The sequence below is a fragment of the Bubalus kerabau genome, chromosome 1, assembly GCF_029407905.1.
Source record: "Bubalus kerabau isolate K-KA32 ecotype Philippines breed swamp buffalo chromosome 1, PCC_UOA_SB_1v2, whole genome shotgun sequence".
NCBI classification, from domain to species: domain Eukaryota; kingdom Metazoa; phylum Chordata; class Mammalia; order Artiodactyla; family Bovidae; genus Bubalus; species Bubalus kerabau.
Genome location: NC_073624.1, coordinates 176,679,301 through 176,703,353, shown reverse-complemented (window position 1 = coordinate 176,703,353; position 24,053 = coordinate 176,679,301). Strand labels below are relative to the sequence as shown.

At 42.2% G+C, this 24,053-nt stretch overlaps 1 protein-coding gene and 1 pseudogene across 1 annotated transcript; both read left to right on the top strand.

The window, feature by feature from the left end:
• Window positions 1–264: 264 nt before the first annotated feature.
• LOC129641939 (olfactory receptor 1361-like) lies at window positions 265–1,197 on the top strand (annotated as a pseudogene).
• Window positions 1,198–22,160: 20,963 nt separating this feature from the next.
• Window positions 22,161–23,093, top strand: LOC129641937 (olfactory receptor 10H1-like). The gene has a single exon (XM_055566512.1). It carries the CDS (start codon window positions 22,161–22,163, stop codon window positions 23,091–23,093), a length of 933 nt encoding a protein of 310 aa, XP_055422487.1.
• The last annotated feature ends 960 nt before the right edge of the window (window positions 23,094–24,053 follow it).

Genomic DNA, 24,053 nt, shown 5'->3' with positions numbered 1-24,053 from the left:
ACTGTGAGTTCCCACTAATAAAATAGTTTACATGTTGTGTATGGATTTAAACTCCTAATATATATTCTTCTCATTTAATCCTTATAGTGATGCTAAGAGGTTAGAATTATCAATCCCATGTAACAGATGAGGAAACAGAGGCTCAGAGAGGTTAAGTGAGAAGCATCTTGAAAGATGAGTGTGAAAAAGCAATGAGGTCATGTTTTCACTCCAGGAGCCCACCTACTGTTGACGCCCTGTTTTTGGCTTTAGCTCTGCCTGGACATGGACAATCAGACCCAAGTCTCTGAATTCATCCTCCTCGGCCTCTCCCAGCAGCCCCTGCAGAGGCAGGTGCTTTTCAGCCTGTCCTGCATTCTGTATTTGAGTGGGTGCCTGGGGAATCTTCTCACCATCCTGGCCATCATCTTGGACCCTCACCTCCACAGCCCCATGTGTTTCTTCCTCAGCAACTTGTCTCTTCTTGACATCTGCTTTACCTCCACCACCATCCCCAAGATGCTGGTGAACCATCTGTGTGGGCTCACCACCACCTCCTTCGCAGCTTGCCTGGCCCAGATGTATTTCTTCACCGCCTTTGGGGCAGCCGACAGCATGCTTCTCTAGCCATGGCTTCCGACCGCTACCTGGCCATCTGCAGCCCACTGCACTACATGGCAATCATGAGTCCTTCTGTGTACCTTGCTGGTGGGGATGCCCTGGATCTCAGCCAACCTCATCTCCATGGTCCACGCTACCCTGATGTCCCACTTGCCCTTTTGCACCAATAGGATCCCACACTTCTTCTGTGATGTCAATGCCTTGATCAAGCTCTCCTGCTCTGACACCCAAATCAATGAGATGCTGGTGTTGGTCCTTGGGGGCCCAGTGGTTCTCATTTCTTTTGTGTGCATCATGGCCTCCTATACACCCATTGCTGTGACTGTGTGGAAGGTGCCTTCTGTCCAGGGCAGATGGGAAGCATTTTCCACATGTGGCTCTCACCTTTGTGTTGTCTGTCTCTTCTATGGGACTATCACTGGGGTCTACTTCAACCCTGCATCCACACACACCACCCAGAGGGACATGGCAGCCACAGTGATGTACACCATGGCCACCCCCATGCTGAACCCCTTCATCTACAGCCTGAGGAACTGAGATCTGAAGGGCACCCTCCAGAAACTTTTCATTGGGAACCCCTTTGCTAAGCCTTTATGAGGATGCTTTTTAGACTCAATTAATTTTGAAAAAAACTAATGTCTCCCAGTGTTAGAACTCAGGGTGGTTTTCTATTTTTTTTTTAAAGGTAGAAGAAAAAGTTTTATTTTTCATTTAAGTACTTTATTTTTTTACACAGAAGTAGAAATATAATGTTGTATACATGAAACTTACACGATGCTATAAACCCAGGTTATCTCAATAAACATAAATTTAAAAAAAGAAAGGAGAAATAAACATTATTTTAAAACAGAAAAAATCCACTCTTTGCCTGATTATCTTGGTCAAGTTATTTAAACTCATTTTGTCTCTGTTTCTTAAATTTGTGAAATAGGGATGCAGAAAGTACCTAGCTCATACAGTTATTGTGAAAATTAATGACTCACACGTATTCTTGTTTTTATAATCTTAGAAGACTACCGGGGAAGTGTAAGTACTGATGAAATCTTAATCATTATTTGTTGTTGCTTAGTTGCTCAGTCGTGTCCGACTCTTTGCAACCACATGGACTGCAGCACACCAGGCTTCCCTGTCCTTCACTATCTCCTGCAGCTTGCTCAAACTCATGTCCATTGAGTCGGTGATGCCATCCAACCATCTTGACCTCTGTAGTCCCCTTCACTTCCTGCCTTTAATCTCTCCCAGCATCAGGGTCTTTTCTAATGAGTTGACATTTCGCATCAGGTAGCCAAAGTACTGGAGCTTCAGCTTCAGCATCATTCCTTCCAATGAATATTCAGGATTGATTTCCTTTAGGATTGACTGGTTTGATCTCCTTGCAGTCCAAGGGACTCTCAAGAGTCTTCTCCAACACCACAGTTCAAAAGCATCAATTCTTCAGCATTCAGCCTTCTTTATGGTCCAACTCTTACATTCACACATGACTACTGGAAAAACCATAGCTTGACTATATGAACTTTTGTTGGCAAAGTAATCTCTGCTTTTTAATATGCTGCCTAGGTTGGTCATAGCTTTTCTTCCAAGGAGCAAGCATCTTTTAATTTCATGGCTGGCTGCAATCACCATTTGCAGTGATTTTGGAGCCCAAGAAAATTAAGCTTCTCTTTGTTTCCATTGTTTCCCCATCTATTTGCCATGAAGTGATGGGACCAGATGCCATGACCTTAGTTTTTTGAATGTTGAGTGTTAAGCCAGCTTTTTCACTCTCCTCTTTCATCAAGAGGCTCTTTAGTTTCCCTTTACTTTCTGCCGTAAGGGTGGTGTCATCTGCATATCTGAGGTTACTGATATTTCTCCCAGAAATCTTGATTCCAGTTTATGCTCATCCAGCCTGGAATTTTGCATGATGTACTCTGCATATAAATTAAATAAGCAGGGTGACAATATACAGCCTTGACATACTCCTTTCCTAATTTGGAACCAGTCCGTTGTTACATGTCTGGTTCTAACCGTTGCTTCTTGACTTGCATGAGGATTTCTCAGGAGGCAGGTAAGGTGGTCTGGTATTCCCATCTCTTTAAGAATTTTCCACAGTTTGTTGTGGTCCACACAGTCAAAGGCTTTGGCATTGTCAATGAAGCAGAAGTAGATGTTTTTCTGAAATTCTCTTGCTTTTTCTATGATGCAGCAGATGTTGGCAATTTGATCTCTGGTTCCTCTGCCTTTTTAAAATCCAGCCTGAACATCTGGAGTTTCTCAGGTCACCTACTATTGAAGCTTAGCTTGAAGAATTTTCAGAACTACCTTGCCAGCATGTGAAATGAGTGGAATTGTGTGGTAGTTTGAACATTTTTTGGCATTGCCTCGCTTTGGGATTGGAATGAAAATTGACCTTTTCCAGTCATTTCCAAAACTGACTTTTTAGTCATTATAAACTACATCTAATATAACTACTATTATTATAACGTTAAATAACATGCTCTAAATATTTTACTACCACTAACACTAATTTAGAAAACTAAAATAATTTTTATTTTTATTGGAGTATAGTTGCTTTACAATATTGTGGTAGTTTTTGCTGTACAGTAAGGTGAATCACCTAGGTGCATACATATATCCACTCCTTTTTGGAATTTCCTTCCCATTTAGGTCACCACAGAACATTGAGTAGAGTTCTTTGTGCTATACAGCAGGTTCTCATTAGTCATGTATTTTATTCATATGTGTTTAAGGATTCACTTTGGCTGTTGTGTGAAGCATGGATTGTAAGGAGGCAGTGGTAAAAGCAGGGTCACCATTCAGGAAGCAGCTGCAGTAGCCTGGGAGAGAATTAAGGATGGTTGCATGTTCCCTCTTTCTTCAGAACTCAAATCAGTTTCTGGCACCTCTGTCAGGGCTCTTCTAACTCACCCAAGCTGAGTCTAAGGCTCCCATAACACCACTGCACATGACGACAGCTCTTTGCATACACGTCTGTCTTCTCCGTCAGACTTTGAACTTCCCAAGTCTAGGGCCATGTTTTACTGATTTCTGTGTCCCTGTCATTTCCTGTGGTGCCCACTGCTTGGTTAAACATAATGAGCACCATTAACTGTTCTATTATTTGTAACAGGCACTTGACTAACCAGGATCTCCAAGTCCCAAGTCTGCAAAATTTCTCATAATCTTGTGAAAGGAATACTATTAAAAACATTGCTGCTGCTGCTGCTGCTGCTAAGTCGCTTCAGTCCTGTCCGACTCTGTGCGACCCCATAGACGGCAGCCCACCAGGCTCCCCCGTCCCTGGGATTCTCCAGGCAAGAACACTGGAGTGGGTTGCCATTTCTTTCTCCAGTGCAGAAAAGTGAAAAGTGAAAGTGAAGTCGCTCAGTCGTGTCCGACTCTTAGAGACCCCACGGACTGCGGCCCCCCAGGGTCCTTCATCCATGGGATTTTCCAGGCAAGAGTACTGGAGTGGGGTGTCATTGCCTTCTCCAAAAAACACTGCAAGTAGGGGGAAAAAAAGCCATGATTAAAATACTTCTAATATATCCCTTTTAAGAACGTTTTATCTCTTAGAATCCTAAATAAAATCTGATGGAGAAAGAAAAACATATTGGTCCTTTAGGATGAGTGTCACTTAAATTGTCAGGAATATGCCCAACTCAATAGCCATGAGGCCCACTAAGAGTCTGGAAGTCATAGTCAACTATACTAGGTCAGTAGGCTTTCAGCAGAATATTTTTCTAAGCTAATTAAAAAAAAAACAACAACATTATATTCTACAGGAATAGAAATATAAAACAGTGGAACAGAGTAAAAGTCATGGAACAGATCCATGTATAAATAAACTTATATGCAAATCAGCAGGTTATTCATTAAATTGTATTGGTAGAACTGCTGCTGCTACTGCTGCTAAGTCGCTTCAGTCATATCCAACTCTGTGCAACCTCATAGACGGCAGCCCACCAGGCTCCCCTATCCCTGGGATTCTCCAGGCAAGAACACTGGAGTGGGTTGCCATTTCCTTCTCCAAAGCATGAAAGTGAAAAGTGAAAGTGAAGTCGCTCAGTCGTGTCCGACTCCTAGCGACCCCATGTACTGCAGCCCACCAGGCTCCTCCATCCATAGGATTTGCCAGGCAAGAGTACTGGAGTGGGTTGCCATTGGTAGAAGCAGTTAGCCCTTAAAAAATAAATTTTATCACAATGTGTCTATTACAATGGCTAAAATCCAGAATTGTGATGTTGGAGAAGACTCTTGAGAGTCGCTTGGACTGTAAGGAGATCAAACCAGTCAATCCTAAAGGAAATCAACCCTGAATATTCATTGGAAGGACTGATGCTGAAGCTGAAGGTCCAATAATTTGGCCACCTGAATCAAAAATATGACTCATCGGAAAGGACCCTGATGCTGGGAAAGATTGAAGGCAGGAGGAGAAGGGGACGACAGAAGACAAGATGGTTGGATGGCATCACTGACTCAATGGACATGAGTTTGAGCAAGCTCCAGGAGATAGTGAAGGACAGGGAAGCCTGGTGTGCTACAGTCCATGTGGTCACAAAGAGTCAGACACAATTGAGTGACTGAACAACAAAATACAGAACATTGACAAACCAAATGCTGGCAAGGATTTGGAACCACAGGAATTCTCATTCACTTCTGATAGTGCAAAATGGTATGGCCACTTTAGAGGATAGTTTGGTGGTGTATTACAAAACTAAACATACTTTTACTATATAATCTAGTAATCACAGTTGGTGAAGAGCCAACTCATGGGAAAAGACCCTGATGCTGGGAAAGATTGAAGGCAAAAGGTGAAGAGGGCAGCAGAGGATGAGATGGTTAGCATCACCAACTCAATGGACATGAGTTTGAGCAAACTCCAGGAGATAGTGGAGAACAGAGGAGCCTGGCATGAGTCATAAAGTCCATGACTCCATAGAGTCATAAAGATTCGGACAGGACTTAGCAACTGAACAACAAGAACAACAATCACACTCCTTGGCATTTACCCAAGAGAATTGAAAACAGGTTCACACAAAAACCTGAAGATATTAATAGTAGCTTTATCCACAATTGCCAAGACCTGAAAGAACCAAGATGTCCTTGAATAGATAAGTGGATAAATAAAATGAGTTACAGCCAGACAACAGTATATTATTCAGTGCCCAAAAGTAGAGTTATCAAGCCTTGAAAAAGCATTGAGGAAACTTCCATGCACATTATTAAGTGAAAGAAGAACATCTAAAGAGGCCACATAATGTATAATTCAAACCACATGACAGGGCTTCTCTGGTGGTCCAGTAGTTAAGAATCTGCCTTGCAGTGTAGGAGACACTGGTTCAATCCCTGGTCCTGGCTGACTGCACATGCCATGGGACAACTAAGCCTGTGTGCCACAACTACTGAGCCCATGCTCTAGGGTCCGTGAACCACAACTACTGAAGCCCTGGCACCTGTGCTCCATGACGTGAGAAGCCATGGCAATGAGAAGCCCCGTGCACCTCAACTAGAGAGTAGTCCCCACTTGCTGCAACTAGAGAAAGCTCACGTACAGCAACAAAAATCCAGCTCAGCAAAAAATATAAAAATTAATAATAAGAAAATCCACATTACATTTTGGAAAAGGCAAAACTATGGAGAGAATAAAAAGATCAGTTGTTGCCAGGGAAGGACAGAATTTATCAGAGGGAGCATGAAGGCAGAGCACCAATGGCTGGAAGCTCCAATAAAGAAACACTTTCATTTTTTGGAGGCAACTTGGGATGAAAGTGTATTGTCTTTGGGGACAGTCAGCAATGGGTTCAAGTCTTAACTCTGCCATTTTGACAGCTTCACCTTGAACAAGATGCTTGGCTTCTCTGCACCACAATGTTATCAATGAGCATTCTCAAGTTACACAAAATGAGTTGATAAAAGCAGGACATCTCTCATTATACTGATGAGAGGATTAAATCATAGGAGGCACAGAGTAGGAAGACAACCAAATCTATATGTCATTTATCAGGAGCACTGCTTGGGCAGGGCTAGGAATGATGAAAACTGATGACCTCCTACCATCCAGTAGCTGACCTCCCTATGTCTCACCTCACTTCAGGCACAGCTTCCATGCAGGGAGCCAGTTTCTCATCAGTGACTGAATTCATCCTCACTGGCTTCTCGAACTTCCTTCAGCATCTCCTGCCCACCTCCTTCCTGCTGTACCTGCTGATGTACCTGTTCACACTGCTGGGGAACCAGCTCATCATGGCCACCATCTGGAAGGAGCTCAGCTTCCACACCCTCACGTACCTTTTTCTGTGTGCCCTCTCCATTTCCGAGGTCCTCTACACCTTTGCCTCCATCCCATGCATGCTGGCTGACCTGCTCTCCACCTCACTGTGGTGGTCGTGCACTACAGCTTTGCCTCTGTCATCTACCTCAAGCCCAAGGGTCCCCAGTCTCTGGACGGACACGCTGAAGGGCATCACCTATGTGGTCTTCACTTTCTTCCTCAACCCCATCATCTTCAGTCTCAGGAACAAGGAGCTGAAGATCGCTGTGAAGAAGACCTTCCTTGGCAAACTCTACCCAGAAAAAAAAGTGATTATGTGGGAGGAATTCCGTGGAAATAGCTAAACTGGCTTATCAGATGCTAACAGTAGAAATGGTACCCTGCAAACATGTAATAGTACATGTTTGTCTAATGCTTTAAGACCTTTAAGAACCCTTGTAGGCAACATGCAAATGTATCCACAATGGTTAAACAATTAGGGTGGGAAGATGGATGAGATGATAGCACAGAGAAAGTCAGCTTCATTGAGTCCTATCTGTTGCAAGACCCTTTGTCAGGGAGCATTAAACCTGGAATCTGGGGGATTTCCCTGGTGGTCCAGTGGTTAAGAATCCACCTTGCAATGCAGGGGACATGAGTTCAATCCCTGGTCAGGGAACAAAGATTCCACGTGCTTTGGAGTAACTAAGCCCGCACCCCACACCTACTGAGCTTGTGTGCCCTGGAGACCGTGTGCCACACTACAGAGTTTGTGCACTGCAACAAAAGATCCTGCAGGAAGCAGCAAAGATCACCTATGCCACAACTAAAACCCAATTCAGTTAAATAAATAAACATTAAAAATTTGGAATCTGTTCTCCTACCAGAAACCAGGGTGGTCTAATTACTCCCATCAACATAAACACATATGGTAAAAAGAAATGGAAAAGTTCAAGCCTCCACCCTCCTTTGGGCAGCAACAGGTATCTACAACCCAACTTTTGTGAGGCTACAGAAGACTAAGCCAGATCAAAGAGCCCTAAATTTCAGCTTTGTGCATATTGAAATAAGCAGACTCAGAAAAAGTCAAGGAAATCTCCATATTTCAAGTGTGAATCTTGAGCAAGTGCAGAGAGACTGGGAATTCTCTGTAGCTAATGCAAAGAAAGAAATCCCACCATGAGAGATCACCTGTTGTGTTAGATAGCGACATGGCACATGGGCCAGAGTGCAACTCTTTGGAGGAGCACGGTAACGAGTGCAGAGCCCAGGCTGAAAGTGTATCCCAAGGCCATGCTGGTTTAATGATTCCCCATGTACACGAGGGAGGATTTAAGGTTGATCATACTTCACAGTTTCTAGCAAATAGTAGAGGAAAAAGTGGAAGCAGTGACATATTTTATTTTCTTGGGCTCCACATCACTGTGGACAGTGTCTACAGCATGAAATTAAAAGATGTTTGCTTCTTGGAATGAAAGCTATGACAAACCTAGACAGCATATTAAAAAGCAAAGACATCACTTTGCCAACAAATGTCTGTATAGTCAACCTTTTGGTTTTTCCAGTAGTCATGTATGGATGTGAGAGCTGGACTATAAGGAAAGCTGAGCGCCAAAGAATTGATGCTTTTGAACTATGGTGCTGGAGAAGACTCTTGAGAGTCCCTTGGACAGCAAGGAAATCAAACCAGTAAATTCTAAAGGAAATCAAACCTGAATATTCATTGGAAGTACTGTTGCTTCAGGAGACAGTGGAGGACAGAGGAGGCTACAGTCCATGGGGTTGCAAAGAGTCGGACACAACTTAGTGACTGAACAACAGCAGCAATACTTCATAGCACTTATAATTTGCTGAAAATATGTGCATTTAAGAAAATGACATATCATACTGTATGACATCCCTTACAAGAGGAATTGTAAAAAGGTATTCACAAAATAGTTGAATGCTGGTTTTCAGGGTCTGAAGAGGGAAAGAATTTGGACAATGTTGTTTAGGGGCCCAAATTTGAAACCAGTCAATCAACCAGAAGATCAACAAGATCACAAATATAGTATTGCAAGTATAGACCATAATCATGTATTATAAACTTCAAAGTTGCTAAGAGACTAGATCTTAATTGTTTCCACACCCCCAAAACAATGTGATAATTATGTGACATGACAGAGCTTTTAGCTAACACTGCAGTGGTAATCATATTGCAGTATACAAATATATGCCCAATGTACACTCTAAACTTACACATTATGTCGATTTTTAAAATGTCCCTTGACAAACTTATAGCATTTCAGAGTGTGAATTGATACATTAAAATTGGCATTTTTAATACCATTGGTATTGGTATTAATGGTAAAATACCATTAAATGGTATTTTAATGGACACTCATTTATGATGATACCATTTTGTACAACAATAAATGCAATTAAAATATGTAAGTAATGGATAAATTAGCCAATGTTTTATGAAAGTAAATGTGCATGAAAGTGAAAGTATAAATCACTACGTTCATGTATAAATTGAATAGTAAACTATACCTCATTTTCCTAAAGTTGAATTCAATCTTTCTCTATAACTTGAGCAGTAAGAACATCCCATGTTACGTGCAGTGGGAAGATGTGGAGAAAATTTCAGTGTAACTGAGGATCTCAGAGTGTCCTGCTTTGTATAATATACTGCATGCTTTATGTTACACCTCAAATACATTATCTCATTACCACCTCGCAATGGGGCATCAGGGCAGATAAATTCCCATCTACTTGACAGAGGGGAAAACTGAGCCTCAAAACTGTTGCATGACTCACCAAGATCACACACATCAGTAGAGTCAGACTTCCAATGGAGGACTTTTCTATCCCCACACCTCTCTACCCAATGCTTCACACACCAATTTCCTCCAGTGGGTTTTTTGTTTCCCCATCCAAGGAGAACCAGGCCATTTTCAGATCAAATGTACCAGCATCATAAGCCTTTTAAACCACAGGTGGGCAATTGAAGCCAACCATACCCTGAAGTGGGCACCCTGGTGGCTCAGACGGGAAAGAATCTGCCTGCAGTGCAGAGGCCTGGGTTCCATTCCTGGGTTGGGATGATCCCCTGGAGAAGGGCATGGCAACCCACTCCAGTATTCTTGCCTGGAAAATTCCATGGACAGAGGAGCCTGGCAGGCTACAGTCTATGGGGTCACCAAGAGTCGGACATGACTGAGTGACTAACACTTTCACTTTCACTTTTATACATTGGAGTGTGCATTGGGACACTGAGGGACTATTTCTATAGACTCAGCAGTTTAAAGGTCTGGTCTTGTAGGAATTCCTGAGTAACTCTTTTCGTAGTGATGCTGAGATGCTCCCCTCCCTTGGCACCTGGACAATACAAGCTAGGCTCTTTCATTTTCTTCATTAAAGGCCAACTTGACCTCTAATCTTATTAATACTAGCATCCACATGGAAAGAAATCCTGGAATGTGATTGGGTATCCACACTAAGTCAGGCACCCAATGTCTGATTACAATTTTTTAGGCCATCAGCTTCTTGAGGTCAGGAAGTTTGTGCATTTTGCTCACCATCACACCCAGCATCAACATGGCACTTGGAAGATATGGTCAATTAACATATATTTCTTGGTTGGACCAGTGCAATCCCCAGAACACTAAATAAAGCAGAATGTTGGCTTACAATTTTTACCATGTGAAAGACCTCATTGCCATCCAAAGCAGTGGGAAACAGTGTCTGAGAAACTGTTTGAGGTCAGGATGACCTGGCTTAAATCCTGCCTCTCATTTCCCCATGGAATTAATGGACATTTTATAGACATATTCCACATATGTGTACATAATAGGATGTTCAGAGCCATGACATGTATATGTCACATTAGGTATATCCATTAACAAAGAACTGCTAAACAAATCTTGATTCATTTATACATGGAACACAGGCAGCCATTACGTTCATTTAATCCTTGGACTTCATTAGCATCCTCTGTCCCTGGGGATCCTCTCTAATATCACAGCTTTATGTACCTTGTGTACACAAATGATCCTCAATTTCTTATATTTATCCCTATCTGCTTGCCTACTCAGCATCTCCAAGTGGATATTTAGGAGGCATCTCGAACTTAACGTGTCCAAATTCTTCATGTTCTTGTTGCCTTTATCATCCTTTCTCTTTCTTTCTTCTCTGTCCCTCCCCCCTCCCCCACTCATTCCCTTCCTTATTTTCTTTCTCTTCTTTTCCATGTCTCTTTTCCTCTCTCACTCTCTCCCTCTTTTCCTCCCCTTTCCCCTTCTCCTCCCCATCCCACCCCTCCTTGTTTCTCTTCTTCTTCTCCTTCTCCCTTTGTCCTCCTCTCCTTTTGGGGGATGATGAAAATGGTCTAAAACTAGATAGACGTGGTGGTTGAATAATATTGTAAGCATGCTAAATGTCACCGAATTATTCACTTTAAAGTGGTTAAAGTTGTATGAATTTCACCTCAAAAATAAAACAAAGCCCCTCCCCCCAACACAGTGAAATCCCACAATACTACTCTTATTTTATGGGTTTGTGTTTGTTCACATGCCCCATGCACATAGAGGTCTGTAAGGATGCCCATCAAATCTATCATCCTGATCACACAGCTGGCCATTGAATGACTTTTAGCCTTATCTATAGCATCTCTGTTATTTAATAGAAGAATCACAGTTTTGTTTCTTTTAAAAATTTGAAGGACATTTGATTAGGCTAAAGATATGAATGGGGAAGAAAAACAATAGAGAGGCACATGAAGCAGCTTCCTCAGCCCCAGTGAGCAATGGCAGGGCTGCTCTCTTGCCAATGTCAGCAGCCAGAGCCCTAAATCCCAAATTTGAGAGCACTAGACTCTGCTCAAGGCCCTGAGATGATTGACTCACACCTGACCATCAGGGAGACAGGGAAAGTGAGGACAGTCTCCCTGAGGTTGCCCGATGCTTCCTGGAGTCCCCAGGGGTCCCAGCATCCCTGTACCAGAGGGCAGATGCAGAGTCAGTGGGACCACAGAGGGAGATGGTGGCAGGCAGGAGTAGAGACAGCATAAATAATAGAGGTGAGGCTCAGTAAACCGCCCCCGCCTGCTTGGCATGATCAGGGTGGCAGGCTCCTTGCCTTGCAGCCCTCACCTGTAAGGTCCTCATCTACAGGGAAACACCAAACCAGGGCCTTCAGTTGGAGTGAGGCAGAACCAGATACAGAGCTTGGAGCCCAGGTGAGTCATATTCCAACCCTTCCAGTTGAGCAGGACAGAACTGGGGAACCTGTTGCTGCTTGGAGAACCCACACTATTTATAAAACTCTTTGTCTAATTTGAATCTATGGGTAGGTATAGAGGTCAGGGTTCCACTTCTTGGCTTCAGAGTAACATGGTGGTTACTTTGCCAGACAAATGAGGAAACTGAGGTGCCAAGAGAAGAGCTACCTCTCTATCTTACCCAGAACAGCTGTCCAGCTATCTTCTCTCTGAATCAGCCAAAAACCAATGGTAAAATGATTGTGAGGAGGCAGGGAAGAGAAACAGGAAGATTTAGGATTGAGAGGCTACAGTCATCCCCTGAGGGTATACAGTATTAATATCAGGAAGGCACCAGGGTGGACAGGTGCTGTGATGGTAAGGAGTCAAGGATGAAAATAGGGAGGATAAAGGGAGGCAGCAGGTGGCTGAGATGGGAAGGAGGGGATACAGAGAGGGGAACACAAACAGCTTCATGAGAAGAGAGAGCCAGGATGGGGGCAGACAGGTAAGGCAAGTTGGAGACAACACAGACCTAGCCTGTGGTTCTCCACCAGGGGCGGTTCTCCTCCACAGGGGACACTATGCAATACCAGAGATATCTCTGACTGTCATAGTTGGAGATGTTACTGGCATCTAGAGAGTGACAAGGATGCTGCTCAACATCTAATGCCCAGGGCAGCCCCCAACCATAGAAAATGATCAGCCCCTAATGTTTCTGATGCTAAGTTGGAAAACCCTGCTGCAGTGGTATGTGTGGACAGGGTTTGCCCATAGGTGGGTTTGACCTCTGAGTTCTGAGTGGGGCCGCATAGCCCAGTCACACTCCCTCTCTGGGGCTGTTCAGTTTAATTGCAGAGGAACCCCTAAGTGTTCTCCTGGTGGATCAATGACAAGAAACGTCAGTCCACCTCTCTGCCATCCTGAACTCGCACCCATCTTGGTTCTAACACTTCTTTTCACTTTAAAAAATTAGGAGACTTTACTTCTTGGAGCAGGTTTAGGTTTACAGAACACTGAGCAGATAGTGTAGAGGATTTCCACATACCCTTTCTCTTCCTGCACACAGCTTTCCCTATTATTATTATTTAAAAAAATTTTTTGGAAGATAATTGCTTTACAGTATTGTGCTAGTTTCTGCCATACATCAACATGAATCAGCCACAGCTATGCATATGTCCCCTCCCTCTCGAACCTCTCTCCCATCTCCCACCACATCCCACTCTCAAGGCAGCAGTGGAGATGCAGACAGAGAGAACAGGTTTTGTGGATGTAGTGTGGGAGGGAGAGGATGGGACAAACTGAGACAGTACCGTGGAAATATATACATTATCATATGTAAAACAGATAGCCAGTGGGAATTTGCTGTGTAGCACAAGGAACTCAACTCTATTATTGATATCATGCATAAGCGAGGTACATGTGTTACAGTTGCTGAACCAACACTGGCACAGTATTATTAAATAAAGCCCACAGTTTATGTTAGGATTCACTCTTGGTGCTGTATATCCTAAGAGTTTTGAGTAATGTACAATGTTATGTATCCACCATTATAGTGTGATATGGAGTTGTTTCACCACATTAAAAAAAAAAAAGTTCCACCTATTCATCTCTCTCTCTCCTCCTGAGTACTGAAAACCATAGTTTTGCCTTTTCCCAGAATGAACAGAAACCAATCTCAGCTGTGTTCTGCATCCGCATCATCCCAAAATGTATATACACAGCCCTGGACCACCTCCCCAGGACATAGTGAGCTCTTGTCTTCTTATAGTTCCTGTCTATTTATTCCTGGCCATGGACTCTTGTCATCTGAATTAATTAATATAAGGAGGTAGTGGGTGGATGGTCTGGTATGGTGAAGCTAACAGTTCCCTTGTCTTGGAAGTGGCTCTGACATTCATTAACAGCCAGAAATAAGTGGTGAATATAATAGAGAAGTTAGGAGAAGATAGACTTTGGGGTCATTCAGATGTAGGTCAGATCCTGGCTCCCTTACTCAAGAGTCATGGTCCCTTTGACAAGTGATGTGTCCTCTGTGGAATGCAGCCACCACTTCTGGAAAACAAGGATCAATAGCCGGTGCCTCACAATACTGGGGTAAAGATTTCATAAGAAACACATGGGTACAGGTGCCAACATCCAGTAAATGGTAGTTATTCTTATCAAGAGCCCCAAACACAGTGCCAGAGTTGCATCTCCAAGATGACACATTATAACAGCAGTCGTAAAAAAGTTAGAAGCAAGGACTTGAGACCCACTCAGGCGTTGTTTCAGAGGCACACAGGAATGAATGACGAAATCGGTTTGGGGAATAGATGTACAGGAAGGCTATGTAGGGAAGATGACACTTAAACTGAGTCTTAAAAATGAACAGGTAGAGTAGCACTGACAAGTATACAGTACCATGTTTAAAACAGATAGCTAGTGGGAAGCTGCTGTATAGCACAGGGAGCTCAACTTGATGCTCTGTGATGACCTAGAGGAGTGGGATGGGGGAGTGGGACGGAGGTTCAGGATGGAAGGGATATATGTATACATATAGCTGATTTCCTGGTGGCTCAGATGATAAAGAATCTGCTCACAATGTGGGAGACACAGGTTCAATCTTTGGGACAGGAAGGTCTCCCTGGAGAGGGGAATAGCTACCCACTCCAGCATTCTTGCCTGGAGAATTCCATAGACAGAAGAACCTGATGGGCTATAGTCCATGGGGTCACAAAGAGTTGGACATGACTGAGCAACTAACACTTTCACTTTTTCTTTTCATAGCTGATTCATGTTATTGTACAGCAGAGCCTAACACAACTGTTGTAAAGCAATTAAAATTTAATTAAGCTTCTTATTTTGTGTTGGGCTATAGTTGATTAGCAATATTGTGATAGTTTCAGGTGGACAGCAAAGGGACTCAGCTGTACATATACATGTCTCCATTCTTCTCCAAATCCCTCTCCCATCCAGCCTGGCACATAACATTGAGCAGAGTTCCTTGTGCTATACAGTAGGTCCTTATTGGTTATTCATTTTAAATAAAGTAGTGTACATGCTGATTCCAGACTCCCTAACTATCCCTTCCCTTTATCCTAAAAATACACCCACCCCCACCAAAAAAAAAAAAATTAATGAATAGGTATTTGCCAGTTGGAAAAGGGGAGGGACCAACATCTGGGTAAAATGAGCAGCTTAGGTATTACAACTGTTCTCTGTATATCATTGGTTCTTAACTGGGGGTGACTTTGCCCCCCCCCACCTTGGGGACATTGACAATGTCTGGAGACATTTTTGGCTGTCACTACTGAGCAGGGGCTACTGGCATCTGGGTAGTAGAGAGCAGGGATGCTGCTAAGCACCTCACAGTGCACAGGATGGCCACCACCCCCAACAGCAAAGAATGATCTTGCCCCAAATATTACAAAAGCTTGCACTGGATGTTGGAGAGCTAGAGAGAGCACAGCCCACAGGATCTTGTTCTCATCCATTCAGGCTCCTCTTGTAGGCTCTTGTTCCCAAGTTGTTGGCTTTGACTTACCCCGTCTAGGATCTCAGAGTATCAGGACTGAGTGGGGCCATCCTGGGGATCTGTAAACAAATGCTTACCCAGAAGTGAGAAAAAGAAGCAAGTGACTCCAAGGGAGGGAGGCTAGGAAACTCTGGAAACTGATGATATTTGGGGAATGCAGCCTCCAGTCACCAAAGTTTTGTTCTCAACTTGTTGAGACTTGATCTAAGATGTGAGTCCATTTAATCAGGCATTCATTGCATTGTGGTATAATGCACAAAACAAAATTTACCATTTTCTCCATTTTATAACATACAATTAATTCAGTTGCAGTAAATATATTCATAATGTGCAACTTCCATCTGTATCTATTTCCAGAACTTTCTCAGCATCCACAAAGGAAACTCCATACCCATTAGCAGTCATTCCCCTTTCTTCCCTTCCCCAGCCCCTGGCAACCACTGATATGTTTTAAATTCCTACATGAATGTTCATAGTAGCTCTACTCACATGAGTGCAAACATGGAAACAACCTGAATGTTCATTAGGGAATTTGGGACGGAGAGGTACACATTGTTATATTTAAAGTGGATCACCAACAAGGACCTACTGTATAGCTCAGGGAACTCTGCTCAATGTTGTGTGGAAGCCTGGATGACAGGAGAGTCTGGGGGAGAATGCATATATGTATATGCATGACTGAATCCCTTTGCTGTCCACCTGAAGCTACAATACTGTTAATCAATTATAATCCAAACTAAAATCATATAGTTATAATCAGCTATAATGCAAAATAAAAGTTTAATTAAAAAATACTCACTTATATGGATAGATCAGCCAAACAGAAAATTAGCAAGGAAACACAAACTTTAAATGATACAGTGGACCAGTTAGACCTAACTGATATCTATAGGACATTTCACCCCAAAATAATACATTTCACCTTTTCTCAAGTGCACACAGAACATTCTCCAGGACAGATCACATCCTGGGCCATAAATATAGCCTTAGTATATTTTAAAAAATTGAAATAATTTCAAGCATCTTTTCTAATTATAATGCAGTAAGATTAGATGTTAAGTACAGGGAAAAAATGATTAAAACATATGGAGGCTAAACAACACGCTTCTGAATAACCAACAAATCACAGAAGAAATCAAAAAAAGAACTCAAAATATGCATAGAAACAAATGAAAATGAAAAAAAAGGACAATCCAAAACCTATGGGATTCAGTAAAAGCAGTGCTAAGGGGAAGGTTCATAGCAATACAAGCTTACCTCAAGAAACAACAGAAAAATCAAATAAATAACCTAACTCTACACCTAAAGCAACTAGAAAAAGAAGAAATTAAGAACCCAAGGGTCAGTACAAGGAAAGAAATCATAAAAATTAGGGCAGAAATAAATGAAAAAGAAACAAAGGTGACTATAGCAAAAATCAACAAAACTAAAAGCTGATTCTTTGAGAAGATAAATAAAATATACAAACCATTAGCCAGTCTCATCAAGAAAAAAAGGGAGAAGAATCAAATCAACAAAATCAGAAATGTAAATGGAGAAATCACAACAGACAACACAGAAATATGAAGGATCATAAGAGACTACTATCAGCAACGATATGCCAATAAAATGGACAACTTGGAAGAAATGGACAAATTCTTAGAAAAGTATAACCTTCCAAAACTGAACAAGGAAGAAATAGAAAATCTTAACGGACCCATCACAAGCACAGAAATTGAAACTATAATCAAAAATCTTCCAACAAACAAAAGCCCAGGACCAGATGGCTTCACAGGTGAATTCTACCAAAAATTTAAAGAAGAGCTAACACCTATCCTACTCAAACTCTTCCAGAAAATTGCTGAGGAAGGTGGGCTGCCAAACTCATTCTATGAGGACAACATCACCCTAATACCAAAACCAGACAAAGACGCCACAAAAAAAGAAAACTACAGGCCAATATCACTGATGAACATAGAGGCAAAAATCCTCAACAAAATTCTAGCAAACAGAATCCAACAACATATTTAAAAGATCATGACTAAGTGGGCTTTATCCCAGGGATGCAAGGATTCTTCAGCATTCACAAATCAATCAATGTGATACACCACATTAACAAATTGAAAGATAAAAACCATATAATTATCTCAATAGATGCAGAGAACGCCTTTGACAAAGTTCAACATCCATTTATGATAAAAACCTCTCCATAAAGCAGGCATAGAAGGAACATACCTCAACATAATAAAAGTCATATATGATAAACCCACAGCAAACATTATCTTCAATGGTGAATAACTGAAAGCATTTTCCTAAAGTCAGGAACAAGACAAGAGTGCCCACTCTCACCAGTACTATTCAACATAGCTTTGGAAGTTTGGGCCTCAGTAATCAGAGAAGGAAAAGAAATAAAAGGAATCCAGATTGGAAAAGAAGAAATAAAACTCTCACTGTTTGCATATGACATGACCCTCTACATAGAAAACCCTAAAGACACCACCAGAAAATTACTAGAGCTAATCAATGAATATAGTAAAGTCGCAGGATATAAAATTAACATACAGAAATCCCTTTCACTCCTATACACTAACAATGAGAAAACAGAGAAATTAAAGAAACAATTCCATTCACCATTGTGATGAAAAGAATAAAATACTTAGGAATGAATCTACCTATAAAGAAACAAAAAACCTATATATAGAAAACTATAAAACACTGATGAAAGAAATCAAGGATGACACAAATAGATGGAGAAATATACTGTTTGTGGATCAGAAGAATCAATATAGCGAAAATGAGTATACTACCCAAAGCAATCTATAGATTCAATTTAATCCTTATCAAGCTACCAACAGTATTTTTCAGAGAACTAGAACAATTTCACAATTTGTATGGAAATACAAAAAACCTCTAGTAGCCAAAGCAATCTTGAGAAAGAAGAATGGAACTGGAGGAATCAACCTGCCTGACTTCAGACTATATTACAAAGCTGCAGTCATCAAGACAGTAAAGTACTGGCACAAAGACAGAAATATAGATCAATGGAACAAAATAGAAAGCCCAGAGATAAATCCACGCACCTATGGACACCTTATCTTTGACAAAGGAGGCAAGAATATACAATGGAAAAAAGACAATCTCTAACAAGTGGTGCTAGTAAAACTGGTCAACAACTTGTAAAAGAATGAAACTAGAACACTTTCTAACACCATACACAAAAATAAACTCAAAATGCATTACAGATCTAAACATAAGACCAGAAACTATAAAACTCCTAGAGGAAAACATAGGCAAAACACTCTCTGACTTAAATCACAGCAGGATCCTCTATGATCCATCTCCCAGAATATTGGAAATAAAAGCAAAAATAAACAAATGGGATCTAATTAAACTTAAAAGCTTTTGCACAATGAAGGAAACTATAAGCAAGGTGAAAAGACAGCCTTCAGAATGGGAGAAAATAATAGCAAATGAAGCAACTGACAAAGAATTAATCTCAAAAATATACAAGGAAATCCTGCAGCTCAATTCCAGAAAAATAAACGACCCAATCAGAAAATGGGTCAAAGAACTAAATAGACATTTATTCAAAGAAGACATACAGATGGCTAACAAACACATGAAAAGATGCTCAATATCACTCATTATCAGAGAAATGCAAATCAAAACCACAATGAGGTACCATCTCACGCTGGTCAGAATGGCTGCTATCAAAAAGTCTACAAACAATAAATGCTGGAGAGGGTGTGGAGAAAAGGGAACCCTCTTACACTGTTGGTGGGAATGCAAACTAGTACAGCCTCTATAGAGAACAGTGTGGAGATTCCTTAAAAACCTGGAAATAGAACTGCCATACAACCCAGCAATCCCACTTCTAGGCATACACACTGAGGAAACCAGAATTGAAAGAGACATGTGTACCCCAATGTTCATTGCAGCACTGTTTACAATAGCTAGGACATGCAAGCAACCTAGATGTCCATCAGCAGATGAATGGATAAGAAAGCTGTGGTACATATACACAATGGAGTATTATTCAGTTATTAAAAAGAATGCATTTGAATCAGTTCTAATGAGGTGGATGAAACTGGAGCCTATTATACAGAGTGAAGTAAGTCAGAAAGAAAAACACCAATATAGTATATTAACGCATATATATGGAATTTAGAAAGATGGTAACAATGACCCTGTATGTGAGACAGCAAAAGAGACACAGATATAAAGAATAGACTTTTGGACTCTGTGGCAGAAGGTGAGGGTGGGATGATTTGAGAATAGCATTGAAACATGTATATTACCTTATGCGAAATAGATCACCAGTCCAAGTTCGATGCATGAAACAGGGCACTCAAAGCCAGTACACTGGGACAACCCTGAGGAATCGGATAGGGAGCAAGTTGGGAGAGGAGTTCAGGATGGGGAACACATGTACACTCATGGCTGATTCATGTCAATGTATGGCAAAAACCACCACAATATTGCAAAGTATTAGCCTCCAATTAAAATTAATTAATTAATTAAAAAAATTTTTAAAGAAAAAAATAGGTGATTGGGTAAAAAAAAATTGGTCTATCCATAAAGGGATATTGTTTGGCTATGAAAAGGTGTGAAGTTCTTCATATATGCATTCAAATGCATTCTTCAGTGTGGATGAACCTCAGAAATATTATGCCGAGTGAAAGAAGCCAGACCTCAAAAGCTACATAGTGTATGAGTCCATATTGCCCAGAGCAGGCCAAACCACAGAGGTGGAAAGTAGATTGTTTATTTTTGTGCCTTTACACTTGACATTGCCGAATAAGAAAGATCACATAAAAATTGGTACTTTATTTATAAAGAGATATTGAAATCTCATTAAACTGAAGTTACTGAGCACAGAAAATATACATGTACTCATTTAGTGTATTGATTTAATTATCATAGATAGCACCTATTGTTTTCCAGGTCATAGTCCAAGAATAATTCATTAACTTCTCAAAAACTTCTTTGAGACAGGTATAGAGAAACAGAGGCACAGAGAGGTGAACAAATTGCTCAGTTTCACACAGTGGGAAGAGCAGGGATTTCAAGTCTGTCAGCTGACTCTCTCATCCTTTTGTCAGATGGCTGTGTTGTATTGCCTCAGAACACACAGATAGGCTCATGGGATCTGGAAAACAACCAGAACATTATTTTTACACAGTGTCTTGCCTCAGATTCCTTGCATGAATAACTCAACTCCAGAGGAGAAATCTGATTGATGCATGTTAAGTTAGAGATGTGCACAGGTCCAAATGACCATAGCCATGGAATAGGGATGTCTCATGGTATTTGACATCCAGGCAAATCCCAAACCAGTCCATCCTGAAGGAAATCAATCCTAAATATTCATTGGAAGGACCGATGCTGAAGCTGAAGCCCCAGTACTTTAGCCACCTGATGCGAAGAGCTGACTCATTAGAAAAGACCCTGATGCTGGGAAAGATTGAAGGCAGGAGAAGGGGATGACAGAGGATGAGATGGTTTGGTGGCATCACTGACTCAATGGACATGAGTTTGAGCAAGCTCCAGGAGATGGTGACGGACAGAGAAGCCTGGTGTGCTGCAGCCCATAGGGTTGCAAAGAGTCGGACACGACTGAGCAACTGAACGACAGCAACAGCAACATGGTATTTGAAGCTCTGAAAAGAACAAGACTTATCAGAAGGGAGTAGAAGGGCAGAGCAGCAATGGTTGGAAGATTTTTCCATTTTTGGAAGATGTAGAAATGATAGAAAGGTAGAGTCTTTGGGGACAGCTAGGCAGGGGTTCTGCCATTTTGACAGCTGCACCATAAACAAGTTGCTTAGACTCTCAAATATTTTCAATGTGTATTCTCAAGATACTTTGTGCTTAGTCACTCAGCTGTGTCTGACTCTTTGGCACCCCATGGACTGTAGCCCACCTGGTTCCTCTGTCCATGGGGATTCTCCAGGCAAGAACACTGGAGTGGGTTGCCATGCTCTCCTCCAAGGTATCTTCCCAAACTAGGAGCTGAACCCAGGTCTCCCGCATTGCAGGCAGATTCTTTACCATCTGAGAAACCAGGACAGCCCAAGAATACTGGAGTGGGTAGCCTAACCCTTCTTTGTTGCTGCTGCTAAGTTGCTTTAGTCGTGTCCGACTCTGTGTGACCCCATAGACGGCAGCCCACCAGGCTTCCCCGTCCCTGCGGTTCTCCAGGTAAGAACACTGGAGTGGGTTGCCATTTCCTTCTCCAATGTATGAAAGTGAAAAGGGAAAGTGAAGTCGCTCAGTCATGTCCGACTCTTAGCGACCCCATGGACTGCAGCCCACCAGGCTCCTCTGCCCATGGGATTTTCCCGGCAAGCATACTGGAGTGGGGTGCCATTTAGACAGTGATAAAAACAGCACACACACCCTCCTCCCCCACAATATTGATGAGAAGATTAAATCATAGGAGGCACAGCCTAGGAATTCAGCCAAGGTCACCTGTCATTTATTAGGATCAGGAGCAGCCCCTGGGGCAGAGCCAGGAATGATGGAAGCTGAAGACCTCCTTCCATCCACTAGCTGACCTCTCCATGTCACACCTCACTTCAGGAACAGCCCCCATGCAGGGAGGCAACTTCTCATCAGCAGCTGAATTCATCCTCATCGGCTTCTCCACCTTCCCCCACTTTCAGCTGATGTTCTTCCTGCTCTTCCTGCTGATGTACCTGTTCACGCTGCTGGGGAACCTGCTCATCATGGCCACCGTCTGGAGGGAGCACAGCCTCCACACCCCCATGTACCTCTTCCTGTGTGCCCTCTCCATCTCCGAGATCCTCTACACCTTTGCTGTCATTCCACGTATGCTGGCTGACCTGCTCTCCACTGACCACTCCATTGCTTTGAGAGCCTGTGCCAGCCAGATGTTCTTCTCCTTCACGTTTGGCTTCACCCACTCCTTCCTGCTCACCGTCATGGGCTATGACCGCTATGTGGCCATCTGCCACCCCCTGCGCTACAACGTGCTCATGAGCCCCCGAGGCTGTGCCTGCCTGGTGGCCTGGTCCTGGGCTGGAGGCTCAGTCATTGGCTTGGTCGTGACAGTAGCCATTTTCCAACTAACTTTCTGTGGATCGAATGAGATCCATCATTTTGTTTGCCATGTGCAGGCTCTTTTGAAGTTGGCCTGTGGAGAAAATGTCTCCATTCTGGCCATGGGCTTAGGACTTGTGTGTATCGCTGCCCTGCTGGGCTGCTGTCTCCTCATCCTCTTGTCTTACGCCTTCATCGTGGCCACCATATTGAAGATCCCTTCAGCTGAGGGCCGGCACAAAGCCTTCTCCACATGCGTGTCCCACCTCACTGTGGTGATAGAGCACTACGGCTTTGCCTCTGTCATCTACCTTAAGCCCAAGGGTCCCCAGTCTCTGGAAATACACACCTTGATGGGCATCACCTACACGGTCCTCACTCCCTTCCTGAGCCCCATCATCTTCAGTCTCAGGAACAAGGAGCTGAAGATCGCCATGAAGAAGAGCTTCCTCAGCAAACTTTAGCCAGGAAAAAAAAAAGTGATTATCTGGGAGGAATTACTTGGAAATAGTTAAATCGGGTTACCAGAGGCTACTCTTAGGGATGGCACCCTGTAAGCACATAATAGCCTGTATTTGCCTAATGCTGTATGGTTTATAAAGACGCTTGTAGGCAACATTCAAATGTTTGCAAAACTGTTAAACATCATTCTCCATATATTCTTGGTGGAAAGATGTATGTGATGATAACACTAAGAAAGTCAGATTCATTGATTTTGATTTCTTGCACAACACTTTGTTAGGTAGCATTAAACCTGGAATTTGTTCTTCTGCCAGAAACCAGGGTGATCTAATTACTCCCATCACCATAAACCCAATTGCTAAGAGAAAAGTGATAGCTTACAGTGAATGATGTTGGATTCATGATCTCTGAAGAAGAAGATAAAGCTTTGGGGACCAGGCTTGATCACTCAGAGTTTTTGTGTGGCAGAAGTTTTATTACAGTGAAAAGGGACAGAGAACACTTCTGACATAGACATCAGAAGGGGAATGGAGAGTGCCTCACTTGCTAGTCTTATCAAGGCTTTATATACTTTTATTAGAGCCACTCCCACAACATAAGTTATCTTGTCATATTAAGATAACAAGATTAGTCACAACGTTCTTGTTAGAAAGGAGAAACATGCCCTCCAATAGTTGTCCATTGTTGTTATATAATCATTAGTACAGAGCATAGGGAAAAAGATACTTTTGAGCAAGATGTGTTATTTTGTTTTTGTAATCATTAGCTCTGTGCTTAAAGAAAGTTAATCTTAAAGATTATTGTCATAACAACTCAGAGTTTAAGAAGAAATGTCTTATGTGACTAAGACAAAGCAGTGTAGAAAAAAAAGTTTGTCCCTTTTCTCTTCTCAAGAGCCCCATATCCCTTTCTCCTCCTTGGGGACCCCAGACTTCTTATCAACCTACCCTGGACTTCTTATC

Bases quoted from the DNA above. Each gene is read 5' to 3' on its own strand.
- LOC129641937 (XM_055566512.1), top strand. From the start codon at position 22,161: ATGCAGGGAGGCAACTTCTCATCAGCAGCTGAATTCATCCTCATCGGC.